The sequence below is a fragment of the Torulaspora globosa genome, chromosome 4 (genome assembly GCF_014133895.1).
Source record: "Torulaspora globosa chromosome 4, complete sequence".
NCBI lineage: Eukaryota > Fungi > Ascomycota > Saccharomycetes > Saccharomycetales > Saccharomycetaceae > Torulaspora > Torulaspora globosa.
The window spans coordinates 27,776-41,380 of record NC_050730.1 but is presented as its reverse complement, the minus strand read 5'-3'; the positions used below and the strand labels follow the sequence as shown (position 1 = coordinate 41,380).

At 45.9% G+C, this 13,605-nt stretch overlaps 6 protein-coding genes across 6 annotated transcripts; 2 read left to right on the top strand and 4 right to left on the bottom strand.

Moving 5' to 3' along the window:
- Nucleotides 1-602: 602 nt before the first annotated feature.
- YTP1 (Ytp1p) lies at nt 603-1,910 on the bottom strand (the record flags this gene model as incomplete). Its single annotated transcript, XM_037283282.1, has 1 exon — nt 603-1,910. The coding sequence occupies one exon, from the start codon at nt 1,908-1,910 to the stop codon at nt 603-605; it is 1,308 nt and encodes a 435-aa protein (XP_037139178.1).
- Nucleotides 1,911-2,176: 266 nt separating this feature from the next.
- Nucleotides 2,177-4,456, bottom strand: KEX2 (kexin KEX2; the record flags this gene model as incomplete). The annotated part of the gene is made up of 1 exon (XM_037283281.1): nt 2,177-4,456. The coding sequence occupies one exon, from the start codon at nt 4,454-4,456 to the stop codon at nt 2,177-2,179; it is 2,280 nt and encodes a 759-aa protein (XP_037139177.1).
- A 730-nt stretch (nt 4,457-5,186) lies between these two features.
- Nucleotides 5,187-6,656, bottom strand: LAP3 (bleomycin hydrolase; the record flags this gene model as incomplete). The annotated part of the gene is made up of 1 exon (XM_037283280.1): nt 5,187-6,656. One exon carries the CDS (start codon nt 6,654-6,656, stop codon nt 5,187-5,189), a length of 1,470 nt encoding a protein of 489 aa, XP_037139176.1.
- A 444-nt stretch (nt 6,657-7,100) lies between these two features.
- NAR1 (iron-sulfur cluster assembly protein NAR1) lies at nt 7,101-8,507 on the top strand (the record flags this gene model as incomplete). Its single annotated transcript, XM_037283279.1, has 1 exon — nt 7,101-8,507. One exon carries the CDS (start codon nt 7,101-7,103, stop codon nt 8,505-8,507), a length of 1,407 nt encoding a protein of 468 aa, XP_037139175.1.
- A 323-nt stretch (nt 8,508-8,830) lies between these two features.
- Nucleotides 8,831-10,348, top strand: ZWF1 (glucose-6-phosphate dehydrogenase; the record flags this gene model as incomplete). The annotated part of the gene is made up of 1 exon (XM_037283278.1): nt 8,831-10,348. One exon carries the CDS (start codon nt 8,831-8,833, stop codon nt 10,346-10,348), a length of 1,518 nt encoding a protein of 505 aa, XP_037139174.1.
- A 149-nt stretch (nt 10,349-10,497) lies between these two features.
- Nucleotides 10,498-13,572, bottom strand: LRG1 (GTPase-activating protein LRG1; the record flags this gene model as incomplete). Its single annotated transcript, XM_037283277.1, has 1 exon — nt 10,498-13,572. One exon carries the CDS (start codon nt 13,570-13,572, stop codon nt 10,498-10,500), a length of 3,075 nt encoding a protein of 1,024 aa, XP_037139173.1.
- Between the last annotated feature and the right edge of the window lie 33 nt (nt 13,573-13,605).

The following is a 13,605-nucleotide window of genomic DNA, read 5'->3' as shown; positions in this document are numbered from 1 at the left end:
TATACTCTACGTTGTCTGCAGCCGTCGTAGCACTATGGTTGCTAAAGCAGATACTTTGGTCTCTAATAGTGCTTGTGACCTCTTACTTTAATGGTTTTACGATACATCGCTTGGCTTTGATGGGAGCTGCAAAAATCAGATAGACTCTGCCAGTTCAAAGGAATAGGTGATAATTAGTGGTCTTCAAAGAATTCTTAGATCTTTACTGGCAATTCGTGCCTACAAGTCATAGTACAGATGCCTGCTGATGGTGGGACTTCTCGTTAATGCTCAAGAATATTTACTGACAAGCGCGTACGCCAAAGTCGCTTTCTCCAATAGCCAGTCGTTTTAACATCACTAGCAGTTCTCGTTTCCTTTAAGCGAGAAGATTTTACGGACTAAGCGAATGAGACAGACACATCCCAATGCGTATTGAGTTTAAACAGTTCTTTGACCTTCGGCATCAATTCAGCGCTCTTGCATTCCTAAAAAACACTATCATAACCTTCTATAACCAGAATAACTCATCGACATAATCGCTGTTTGAGATAGTCGCGCTTGGATTTCTTATTATTGGACTCAATGATCCACATTGTTCTCGTTAGGTAAGGTCAAACAATTTAGAGTTGCTCCTGAGAAACAACCTCCAGCTCGTAGTCCTGACTGCTTTCAGCATTCTCCAAGTTGGAGTACTTGGTCAGGAATCCATTTTGGCTTCTTTCTATCAAGTGCAGATAAAACTCCAGGCAAGCGAGCATCCAGAAATAAACCATGAAGGCGGCCGATCCAAGAAGGAGAATATAGGCACTATGATCTGCTCCAAGTCTTAGAACCAGAATGAGTTGTTCTTCATTGGCGCCCATGAATATAATCCCTGCGCAAACTAAACAGAATGGCGCAAGGTACTGGAGGGAGTATATTTTATCAGCTGCCCTTTCATCTTTCAAGAGGAATGAAATCTCAACGATTCTCAGAACACCACCGGTCATCAGTACTAATCCGAAAACATAGTGGACCTTTGTACTGATGAAAAGGTGCTGTGAGTGTTCCGACATCGCCCATCCCGTGAAGATGATGATTAAGCTAGGAACAAACGTTCTTCTGCCCTTCCTGCTCAAAAAGATACCAAGTATTCCTCCACACCACCAGATCACGCCCATTATCGTATGCTGATAGTCGCTCATACTCCAGTCCTCGCGGCCCCATCTATGCTCAGTAAAAGTATTGACAATACCCCATATGCACATAACCCAGCTGTCGATGTGATCCTGCGAGTAAGGCGCTTGAGAATTTCTGAGCCAAGGCACAACAAGAACTGTCGTGTAAATAAAGCCATATAGGACAAACGCGGATCCCATTATGCCATGAGCAATGCACTGACCGGTGTGTTTCTCTCTGCAAAAGCCGAACATGGCGACTGGGGCCAAGCAAAGCTTCACCCAGCCATTGATAACGGTTGCAAGTGATAAAGCTCGGTGAAGAAGTGACAATTTAGCTTCACCGGTGTGTGATATTATCTTTTGCATCTTCTGGTTTCTGGCCAAAAGCCCGCTTCCGGTGGCTAGCCCGCCAACTACGACGGAGACCCACGTAAGTATCAATAAACTCCATGCAGATCCTCTGGAAGTTCTGTTCTCAATTCCATCCCCATCATTAAATCTCAATACCAATGCTTCCAAAAGTGCATAGACGCCTGAAAGGACCTGTAGAAACACTGACGAGTATATCTTGCCAGCAAAAGCTAAAGCTGTAGCAAAAGAGGGAACGACGAGAAGCAGTAATAGAGAAGTTATCCAATGGAGCGTCTTTGGTCCGGCATCGACAATGTTTGGTCTCGTATATTCTTCGCCATCGGGCATCTCCATAGCAGCCGCAGCCTGTAAAAGGAGTACACTCAAAATTAATCCATGAAACCGCTTAGTGCTCATTGCTGAACGTCGCCCTACCTTTTTTGTTGGAGGTGACCACCTTCTAAAGTTGGTAACAGGCTTCTCCTAGCACTGGTTACCTATGACGCGCGCTCCCGCGACCTATAATAATAGCTGAATAAAGAGCTGGAATATTCAAGAGTTGAGAGTGACCATTTATCATGCTATATAAAGTGAGTCCTTTTGGAACGTCTATGTAGAGAGATGCAGCATGAATCCTGCTTATGTTGCGCTGAAGCAGTACACTTCTAATGCATAGTCTTGAGTTATTTATCCCCTTTACTGTCTTTAGGTGATTCTAAAGCCTGATCAATTGGTTGATACTGCGTCGTAGGCTGAGTTGCAGGGTCGCTGACGAGATGGTCCTCGTCCGAAAGGTCAAAATCGAGATCGTCGAAGTTATCAGAGGGGATAATGCCGTTCGCTCCGCGGAAGCTGCTGTCGAATGAGGAATCATGGTCGGAGTCGGTATCGATTATGTCAAACTCGTATGTCTCTGCTCTTGATCTCCGTATTCTGCGTCTAGTTCTGACAAAAAAGAGAAAGTAAAGTACGAACAGGGCTGCGCCAACGATGAAAAGCGCAATGAAGTAGTGCATGGCCTGCGTCGAGGGCGTAAACTTGTTCAAAGTGTGTTCATTGAAGGAGGCGTTCTGAGTACTTGTAGGCGCGACCGTCGCCTGAGTGTCAGTAGGTTCATCTGTCGCAGTTGCAGATGTTTCAGTTTCCGTGGCATTGCTATCAGTCGTATCTTCAGCATCGTTACCGAAAGTAAATGGGACGGCTAGCGCCGATTCGATAGATTCCCCGAAAAGCTTCAATCTCCAGTTGTTCAGCTTCACTTTGTTTCCGTCAACGGTTGTTCTTACTAGCAGTTTCCAGTCACCCGCTCCCTCGTCGCCCCAGTGAGCGACTGACATAAAACTCCAGTCCTTAAAACCATCCTGCGATTGGTCGAGCTTCCGAACGACGCCCAGATGCGAAGTGACACCTCTTGGTGAGATCAAGTCCACTTCCGTAGTACCTCTGATATCTGCCTCTATGTCAACGGTGACCGTAACATGCTCTACCCTTTTGAAATTATTTTTAAGCAGATCGTCTGGTGAGATTGAAACAACCGATTCCAGCACTTCTTCTGTTGAGTCTGTTTCCTGAAGGATCTCTTTTAATGATGTATAATACCAAGCCTGAGGATTCACATTCTCCCAACTGCGGGCCATATTGACAATGCTATATGCATCAAGCTTACCATACCCATAGCGGTGAGAATACATCTTTCCCATCGAACCTTCCTGCCAATCACCATCCATCTCATTTATTTGCTGCGACGATAGGATGGATAAGTACTGTAAATCTCTCCAAGTCAAATTTGGATTGGCTTCTAAGACCAGCGAAAATACTCCGGCAGCGAGCGGAGCGGCCGCAGAAGTACCGCCATGTCTATCACTGCATTTATCGTTGATATCCGTAGAGTGAATGAATTCTCCAGACCCGGAAGAGTAGGTAACCACCATAACAGCAGAACAGCTTTCGGAATAAGGCGGATGAAGGCCCTTGTGGTCGATTGCACCGACTGTGATGGAATAGATAGAGTTTGTATAGCCATCGTAGTTACAATCATCTCCGAACATACCCCCGTTACCGCTTGCGAACACATAGATCGCACCTCGTTTATCTCTGCCTTCTTGAGTCCCTTTGATTAGCGCCTTCTTAACTAGGTCTGAAGGCCCTTGTAAATGTCTTCCATCATCTGCAGGCCCCCAAGAGCATGAATAGATGTCATTGACATCGAGTCCGTATACAAGCGATGCTGCCTCATCCTCCGGAGTTATCTCGCCAGAGAGAATACGAATTCCAGCGACCTTTGCGTCGTACGCTACACCCACGCCACAGAAGTCGTTCTTGGCCGCTGCTATCTCCCCACCACAACGGGTTCCATGATAGTCATCGCTAAGTCTTGGCTTCGGCAGAGCGGTGTTATCATTAAAATCCCAGGAGCCCTCCGGGCTAAAGTTATCCTTAAGATCCTCATTTTCGTAATCGAGTCCATCGTCTATGATGGCCGCCACAACGCCACGTCCAGTGATGCCTTCATACCAAACACCAGTGACGTTTATGTCGTTTCCTGGGAAGCTGGGATTTATCAAATGCCATTGCTTCTCGAAGAGCGGATCACTTATACCCAGCCGATCCTCGGCATTTTTCATCGGAAGCATGCTGGAATCTATAGGTACGTCAGGTATTGGTAATCTCTTGTGTAGCCTTTGAGGATTCAGGTCCTCAACTGACAGGATATCTGGAGAATCTGTTAACAGTTCTCTTTTACGAGCCCTGCTGCCATTACGCTCGATAGAGAACACATGATGATTGTCCAGCCCCCGCACAGGGTGCTCGTATGTCCATTCTGGATGCTGGTAGACCAGTTCCCGAACCTCCAGATGGCTTTCAACTGCGAAATACGATCGCGATTCATGATCTTTCTCCGGTACTTTGTGCGCTCTTGCAGACCCAAGAAGCAGAAATAGTAAGCTCCCTGCCAGCTTCATTTATTCAATTATGGCGATCCGCCTAAATCGCCAGGCAAACCGCTACTTCAGATCCTCTACGTCGTAGTGTCTCATCATTGTTCATTAGATTATTATTACTTTCGATTTCATATTGGCGGTCACCCTGCCGAGCACAAGTAAACCATCATCTTAGAGCCATTTGATAACCGTGATTCAAGCTAGCGAACCATCTTATGATATCCTGCTAGGCTAATAGAGCCGCGCAGGCGTCCCTACGTCTGTCTTCCAAGTTTTTGAAATTCTTAGAGACATACGGCTTCCTGAAGATAAGGCGTGCCCTGGTCTCAAGCTTGCAGCACAATGTGGACAAGAGTAGAATTCGTCCCTCAAGCGGAGCAGAATACGATTAATTGGGAGCTCTTGGCGTTGACTTTTATCGGTAGATGTTGACTTGGTGCTTTCAGTTTTTATGTTTTGGTCCCACGAAGCAGAAAAGGCGACGCGAAGTACAATCCGTAGAAATAGAATAACCTGATGGCGGGAATAAGAGGACCAACAAGCCTTGCATATCCTGTCTACAACATCCCCCAACCAGGGAGCCTTGTTCCACTGTGATGACGTTTTTGCAGGGCATAGCGGAATGACAAGAATGAATTTAGATAGTCTCTCAAGGTAACTACTGTAGGACTGGAGATCTTTGTCCCTTTTGTGCTATATATTAATACTCAGCTATTTGATAAGAGTAGTTTCACAGCTTCGGGCTGCGAGATCACTGGGCCAATGCACCCATAGGATCCCAAATTGGTAGCACAATTGGCTTCTCATCCTTCGACGTAAACTTCGAAGCGAGATTCTTGGGTAGTTCATTGATGTCCACCACAATTTGGAAACAGTATTCTTCGAAGTACTCCTGAGTCATAACATACATACCGTCCTTACCTGAATCCTTGCCCCACGAATTTTCGACGCGGTAGCGCACGGGCTTTCCTGAGCTCTCATCAACGTGGCAACCTGTTATCAACATTGCATGGGTCATCAAACTCTCGCCGTACTTGATCCTAGAGGCTTTACTCTGCTTCAAATCGTAATTGATAGCGGGGTAGTTCCACAACTGAACGTCCATGACACCAAACTGCTTGTCCATAAATTTAGGTGTATGCGAGCCAAAGAAGACTGTCTTGTTATTCTTTAATCTTTTGACAACCAGATCTGAGAGAACCTGGTTGTCCACGTTCAAGTAGATGACCTTGTCACCGCCCAGGACGTTGCCCAGACGGTCAATCTCAATCAGCTTACCATAAGGATGTCTAGGATCGTTAATCAGCGAAACAGGTTTGCTGCAGTCCAGTTTCGCGTACTTGGAGGCAAATTTCAATGGAGTCGTTTTCAAGGTGTGAACCTTTTTATCCTTGTCCTCATAGGTCCAAGTGAACTCCTGGTTTGGTTTCACGGGAGGGATATCCATGAACAAGCACATTAGCCTGAAGATCTCCTTTTGCATGCTGGTTCTCAGCTCCCTGACGTCCTTCGCAAGAGCCAACTCGGATCTCAATATCTCTGCAAATTCTCTGAGTTTCGACTTGAGCAAACTGTTCCAGGCTCTCGACGACGTAGTTGAGTAGGGCAAATCGTTGTACAAATCCTTAGGGATTAAACCATACTTCTTGATGAGATTAAGAAGCATACTGTACTGACCGCCGTCGCCCGTAGGGTCAGTCAGCAGGTAGTCAACCAAGCGCGACCCGTCTCTCTCCTCATGGGTGTCGATGATTTGGTCAAGGAAGTAATTAGCCTTTTCCAGCTTATCATAGAAGAACAAATACGCTTGCGAAAGTTCAAATTCTTTCAAGTTCAGCTCTGCTGCAACGTTCAATCTCAGCTGATTGGTTGCCGCAAACAGCCAACATCTTCCAGATGACCGTTGGTTGGTTACAGGGGCACCTTCTGTGCTGACCGATGTGTTGAAAACACGAACATCTTGCTGTAATAACCGGGACCTGTTTAAGAGGATCTTGCTCACATCATCGTTCTTCAGCACCGTGCTGGCAAGCAGATGCGACTGGTCAGCCTTGAATTCTTCGTTCCAGGAGTTGATTTTATTGATGTCAATCGAAGCCATTGTACAACTATTGGTTTCAGACGAGAAGGAGCGCTTGAGAAGTTGCATGGGAGAGCTACTGGTTCTTGCCATCAAGGCCCTTTTATAGGTCAAAAGGTACGACCAACTGGTGATAGCCATTCTCGAGGACTCAGTCGTAGTTCAGTGACAAGACGTTATCGGTTCCAGTCACCCTGCGGGTGTCGAGATCCTTCGAGCGCTGTATCCGGGAGCGTTTAGATAAGGGACCAAGTGAACTACGAGGCGTTCCCAGAGAATTGAGTTTTGAGAGCCTTTATATCTCATAGCAGTTACGACCTTCTCTGGAAAGGTCGGAAAGAGGTGTCCAAGGCCGCAAAAGTTGTTATATGTAGAAATCCTAGCAATCAAGCGGCCAAACTGGACGCTACCAACATCAATAGAAGCCATCCAGCCTATGGCAGACCTTCACTCTTATTTCTTGCAAGGTCCGAGTACTATTTCTAAGCATCCATACAGCATATATGTAAAAAAAGAGCTGATGGCTTACAGGCTTAAGGCTTCTACGACAGCATAAGGTCCTCTTTGCGCATTATTCGACCAGCTATGAGTGCATTGCTATCAGAGGAAGATCTGAATGACTTCATAAGCCCTGGATTGGCCTGTGTGAGGCCGGTAGAGACAAAGAAGACAGGCAAGGACGAACCCACAGAGTTTGAGGTTGGCAAGGAGCCAAGCGAATTGGAGAAAGTCTCGATAAGTCTACAGGACTGCTTGGCTTGTGCTGGTTGCATTACCTCCAGCGAGGAAATCTTGCTTAGCAGACAGAGCCACACGGTTTTTGTTGATGCATGGAAGAACCTGGGAGATGAGACTAGGTTGGCGGTAAGCATATCACCTCAGAGCAGGATATCGCTGGCGAACTACTATGGCATGATGCTGGACGAGCTTGACCTCTGCCTGGCGAACATGTTCAAACAGTTCTTCCGCTGTAAGTATCTTGTCGGGACCCAGGTCGGGAGAGGCATAACCATAAGCCGCAGCAACCAGGCTATTATGGCCGCCAGACAGGAACCGCAGGCAGTCAGAAAACCGCTGCTGAGTGCTGTCTGTCCGGGGTTCGTTCTCTACGCTGAGAAGACCAAGCCGGAACTGGTGCCCTATCTGCTGAACGTCAAGTCGCCGCAGCAGATCACCGGGTCTCTGCTCAAGCTTTCTGTGAACGAGAAGCTCTATCACTTGGCCATCATGCCCTGCTTCGACAAGAAACTAGAAGCGTCCAGACCCGACGGCGAACAAGAGGTTGATTGTGTCATCACTCCGAGAGAGCTAGTCACCATGTTCCAAGAGCTCGGCATAGACCTACGCCAATACAAGACCCAAGATGCCAGCCTTCTGCGCTCGATGTCGCCGGACGGGTGGGATCTCACGCTGCACTGGTCCTCGAACGAGGGAAGCAGTTCCGGCGGATTCGCCTTCCAGTACATCCGCGAGATGCACCAGCTGAACCCGCAAGCCGAGCTACTGATTGTAGAGGGCAAGAACAGCGACGTCCGCGAGTACAGGCTCGTCGACGCAGCCAGCGACCAAACACTCGCCTCCGCTACCGAGCTCTACGGTTTCAGAAACATCCAAAACATGGTTCGCAAACTAACCCAGAAGTCTGCGAAGCCGCGCAACGCACGGTTGCTCAAGAACAGGCAGACCAACGCCGCGGTCCAAAAGAAGCCCGAGGTAGCCGATCTCTCTGCCACAGACTTCATCGAGGTAATGGCATGTCCCGGAGGCTGCATCAACGGAGGTGGCCTACTCGAAGGCGACTCCACCAAGCGCAAGACGCTCGTGGACCAGCTAAACACTCGCTACGCACAAGAACTCGTCCCCGTCGACCCCATACGCATGGGCAGGCACATAGACACCACCTCCGTCGCCCACAACATGCCCTACCGGTATCAATTCCATCCCATCACATCGCGGTCCAACGATGTTGTCTCATTGGGCAACACTTGGTAATCGCGCCATTAGTGTGGCGTCGCTAAAAAAAAGTTGTTGGAGGGGCAGCGGGCTCGTTCCAGCTAACCGTCCCAGGAGGCAAGCAGAATTACCTAAGCACGGTGGGACCATCGAGAATTAACAATGAGGCAAGAATTACTGTGGACGCATTCAGCCGTGGAAGTACCCAGATTATATAATCAATTAGTGATTGACTGGGTTGTTCGTACGGTGTTACCCCCTTTAGTGAAGTGATAAAAAGCGAAGGAATCGCTTGCAGGATAAGGTATTGCTCGTCGTCGTTGGGACGTTGGCCAATTGAGCTAGATTGCAGTTGTGTTAGGATGTCTGAGCCGGTGAAGTTTGTGAAGAACACGGTGATTGTTGTATTTGGGGCCTCGGGGGACTTGGCGAAGAAGAAGACGTTCCCAGCGTTGTTTGGTCTGTTCAGAGAGGGATATCTGGACCCAAGTACTAAGATTTTCGGGTATGCCAGGTCGAAATTGAACTTGCAGGAACTGAGAGAGAGAATTGAGCCTTATCTGAAGAAAACGCATGGCGAGGCTGACAATGTGAAGGTGGAGGAGTTTTTCAAGATGATCACGTACGTCTCAGGAGCTTACGACACTTCAGAGGGATATCAGAAGATGTCGAAGCTGATTGAAGAGTTCGAGAGCAGCAAAGAGGTACAGGAGCCGCACAGGCTGTTCTACTTTGCTCTGCCTCCAAGCGTCTTCCTTACAGTGGCGACTCACATCAAGACAACGTTGTATGCCGCAAGTGGCGTGACGCGTTTGATCGTCGAAAAGCCCTTCGGCCACGACCTGGAGTCAGCAAGAGCCTTACAGAGGGATTTGGCTCCCCTTTTTAAGGAGGAGGAAATCTTCAGAATTGACCACTACTTGGGTAAGGAGCTGGTCAAGAATATCCTGCTCTTGAGATTCGGGAACACATGTCTGAATGCTTCCTGGAACAAAGAGAATATCCAGAGTGTTCAGATCTCGTTCAAAGAGCCCTTTGGCACTGAAGGGCGCGGTGGCTACTTCGATAACATCGGTATCATCAGAGATGTCATGCAAAACCATTTGCTGCAAGTACTGACTTTGCTGACAATGGAAAGGCCGGTGTCTTTTGATCCAGAATCTATTCGTGACGAGAAAGTCAAGGTGCTGAAGGCCTTTGCTCCAATCGACAACGAAGATGTCTTGTTAGGTCAGTACGGTAAGTCCGAAGATGGTACTAAACCGGCATATAGAGACGATGAAACCGTGAGCAAAGACTCTAAATGTGTGACCTTTGCTGCACTCGCGTTCAAAATTCAGAACGAACGCTGGGATGGTGTTCCTATGATAATGAGGGCCGGTAAGGCCCTCAACGAAGGTAAGGTCGAGATAAGACTGCAATACAAGGCTGTAGCTTCCGGTGTCTTCAAAAACATCCCTAACAACGAACTAGTCATAAGGGTTCAACCTAACGCCGCTGTTTATTTGAAGTTTAATGCCAAGACTCCAGGTTTATCTAACGCAACTCAAGTGACCGATCTGGATTTGACGTATTCAAGCAGATACAAGGACTTCTGGATTCCTGAAGCTTATGAAGTTTTAATCAGAGATGCGTTGTTGGGTGATCATTCTAATTTTGTCAGAGACGATGAATTAGAAATCAGCTGGTCTTTATTCACTCCGTTACTACAGTACCTGGAAAGCCCAGACGCACCAACTCCTGAAATTTATCCATATGGTTCAAGAGGTCCTCATGGCCTAAAGGATTATCTAGCAAAGCACAACTATCAGTTGCAAGATAAAGTTTCTTATAAATGGCCGGTAACTCAACCAGAAGACTCAGAGCAACCAAAGTTGTGAACACTCCTTATTTGCTTTACCTCTCACTACGTAATGCCCCAAGTGAAAGCGATGAGAATACTCTCCTTCAATAACGTCTCAAATAAAGTATTATTCATTAAGTCTTATAATGTTACAAACACAATTTCACAAAGACATTCAAGCGGGATCTATTTGAGAACTTCACCTTGCGTTACTAATGAAGTCGAATGCTTCATTTCTATGTTTCTTTGGACTTCAAATTCGGAAAAGTCAATATTACGGCTGTTGTACTTCTTGGTAATGAAGTCTTTAACAAGGTCGTAGTTGCAAATATTATCGTCCTTGATTTCCTTGAGTAATGCCATCAGGAACTTTGGAACCATTCCCATATCCTCATTGTGTGTTATTAAATAGTCGATCATTTCAATTGCCAAAAAATAATTTTCACCCTCATTATGTGCAAAAGCATCGTCATACGTGTCAGATACTTCACTAATAGTGACTTTCGGTACAGTACTATCTGGCAAATAAAGAACGTTGGGCGTTATTACCGTCGACAGATTATGAATATCCATCTTGGAGCCCATCTCGTTCTCAATATGCGAAAAAGAGGCTGTCCAGCATAAAAATGACAAAAGCACTTCCAGCACGTTTCTGTTATGCATCGGTAGCATACAGTACACTAAAGAAATTACTCTTTGCTTTTCACTTTCTCCCTCCAACTTGGCTGCATTGATCCAGATGTTATACAATTCGGAAGTCAAAAGTGGGTCAGGAAGTTCTCTGACGTATTTCTTAAGCAATGCTGAAAGTTGAATAGCGTTCTCTTTTGACAAATCAGGCATAACTCCTGGATTACTATCAATTTCATTGGTTAGCTTTTTTAGTCTTTTAATGTTACCGTTCTTGCGAAAAATACCCTCGACGGACATATCCATCTGCCGGAGAGTAGAAATCAGTTCATCTACTATGATAGGAATTTTTATTTTGACAGGTCCTATTCCCAGTTCAGAATCCACTCCCCACTTTGACGTGAGAGAGTCTAGCGGTGTGCCAAATACTTTCACAGGGGTAACCTTCTTAGGCTCCTTATTCATCATGTATTTCATTCTGTACCAGAAACCATTTGATGGTGGTGATTTTTCAGTCTTTAGAGGAGGCGGAATCAATTTACTCACGTCAACATCTTTCGCTATTATTCGCTGATCTAACGTCAACAAAGAGAGACTGATCATTTGAAGTAAGATCATGTCGCTCTTGGTCAACTCCGAATAGTATATTCCACTCTTTTTCGCAACTACACTGATGGTATCGCTATCAGTTTCTCTTATTCTTTTGAAATGTGTGAATGCGTTAGGTCTTAATTCCCTGGCGTGCTCAGCAGCCACAATGCGTGAGATATCATCAAGAGTCAAAGTTTTCGTGTCTGTAAAAACATTATCATGACCGGCGTTTTCAGAAGATACTGGTGGATCTGTGTGAATGACAAGGTTTCCATTTTGACACGGCTGTACTTTATTCACGTCGTGCTCCCCTGTCTCGAGAACAACTGATTTTCGCGCTTGTTGTTTATCATGGGTGACTCGGACACATTCTCTCCTGGATTTGAGCCTTTTGATATCGTTCAATGTCCTAATGTACGTCTGCTGCATAGAGACAGATGTGCTATCCATCTTCTCAGACGATTTATTAAGCCTTGTTCTCATCTGAGTTTCCATTACAGCTTTGGATCTGATTAAAGCAATCTTTAGGAGGAAGATTAATTGGGCAAGCTTTGTGACATATTTAAATCCAGGTACGGAGGCAGGATCTCCGACTGAACATCGAGGGCAAATAGCATGCTTGAGAGTCTTGTTATAGGTTGCGTCAGCGATATCTCGCGGCTCGATGCTTTTTTGACATTGAGAACAAGTGAAGCAACTTATATGCCATCTATTCTCATGAAATTGTATGCAATCTTCTTGAATATATTTCCCACATGCTGTACAGTTGTCCGTAGCATTAATCGGTAGATCAATGTAATTGAAGGGATCTTTCTCGTAGATTTCATTTCTCTCAACCTCTCGCAAAAATTTCATTAAGGGTGTCATCGAGCGTCCGGCTTTATTCTTTTCCAATGCATTATACAATCCGTATCTCGTTAGGAGTTTCAAAAAATGAGTAAGTCCGGTAATGACCGGCATGAAGGAAGAAACGTTGACTTTTGAATCTTCAGCATTCAATTTCCGTAGAAGCTGTAAATATATCATGATTTTCGTGGATAAATTTCTTGGGAATTTGCTATACTTGAGGCTGACACTCTCCGAACTATTATTGATATCTTGAATTTGCGAAGCAGAATTCTGAGGGTCATTCGGTGGCGATCGATCTTTGTCGCGAATGTCAAATGTTCCAATAGCTTTGAATAAGCACTCGATTTTAAGCACAAAGAGAGCTGTTGAGTTGATTCCCTTTATTTGATCGAAACTCGCCAAGTACTGGAACATGTCAGATATACAGCAAGCCGTCTCTTCCTCAAATCTGTATAGCACTGACCAAGTCCTTGATAAAATCGAACTAAAAGCATGCATTTGCTTGTCAAGCTCTTTGGGCGTTGGATTTGATAAGGAGGCCCCTTCCTGGTATTTAAGCTTTGGGAAGCTAGGTAAACCTAAGGTATCCGCAGACAGATTGACATGCCAATATTTATGAATCCCATAGCACTCCGGATGCCAGCAATGCACTTCGTCACCTTTCGGAAACTCAATATACTGGTCCGATATAGGATAATTGCAACCGCTGCATCGTTTCGAGAAATATTTCAGGAAGTGATATTTGCAATACAGTTTGTTCTGGTACATAAAGCATTTCTTCACACCACAGGGTGCTGCACATATGGTACACGAAAAATGCTCCTCATCGTACCTCTCTCCAAATGCGGTGTAGTACAGCCCTCTTAAAGGCTTATCGCAAACGAAACACAGCAGATTGTGCCGTTTGAAGTAATCATACTGACAAAGCAAAATCGTCTCCCCGTTTTCTACCTCGTAAGGAAAGTATTTGGGCTTCAAAAGGCTCCCACAGTCATTGCATGTAAAGCAATCCTCATGGTAGTATTTCCCCAATGCCTTCAATGTCGTCTTTCCATTTTTATTACTCTGTGTGATAGGTCTTCGACATCTCGCACATATCTTCTTATAGCTCTTCGTTTGGGCTGAAGCTGTACCATCCTGTCCCACAGTTTGCCGTCCCCGGTACTCGCCTGCCTCGGGCGAGACTTGCATCCTGGCTCCGCGACGAGTTTAACTATAGCGATG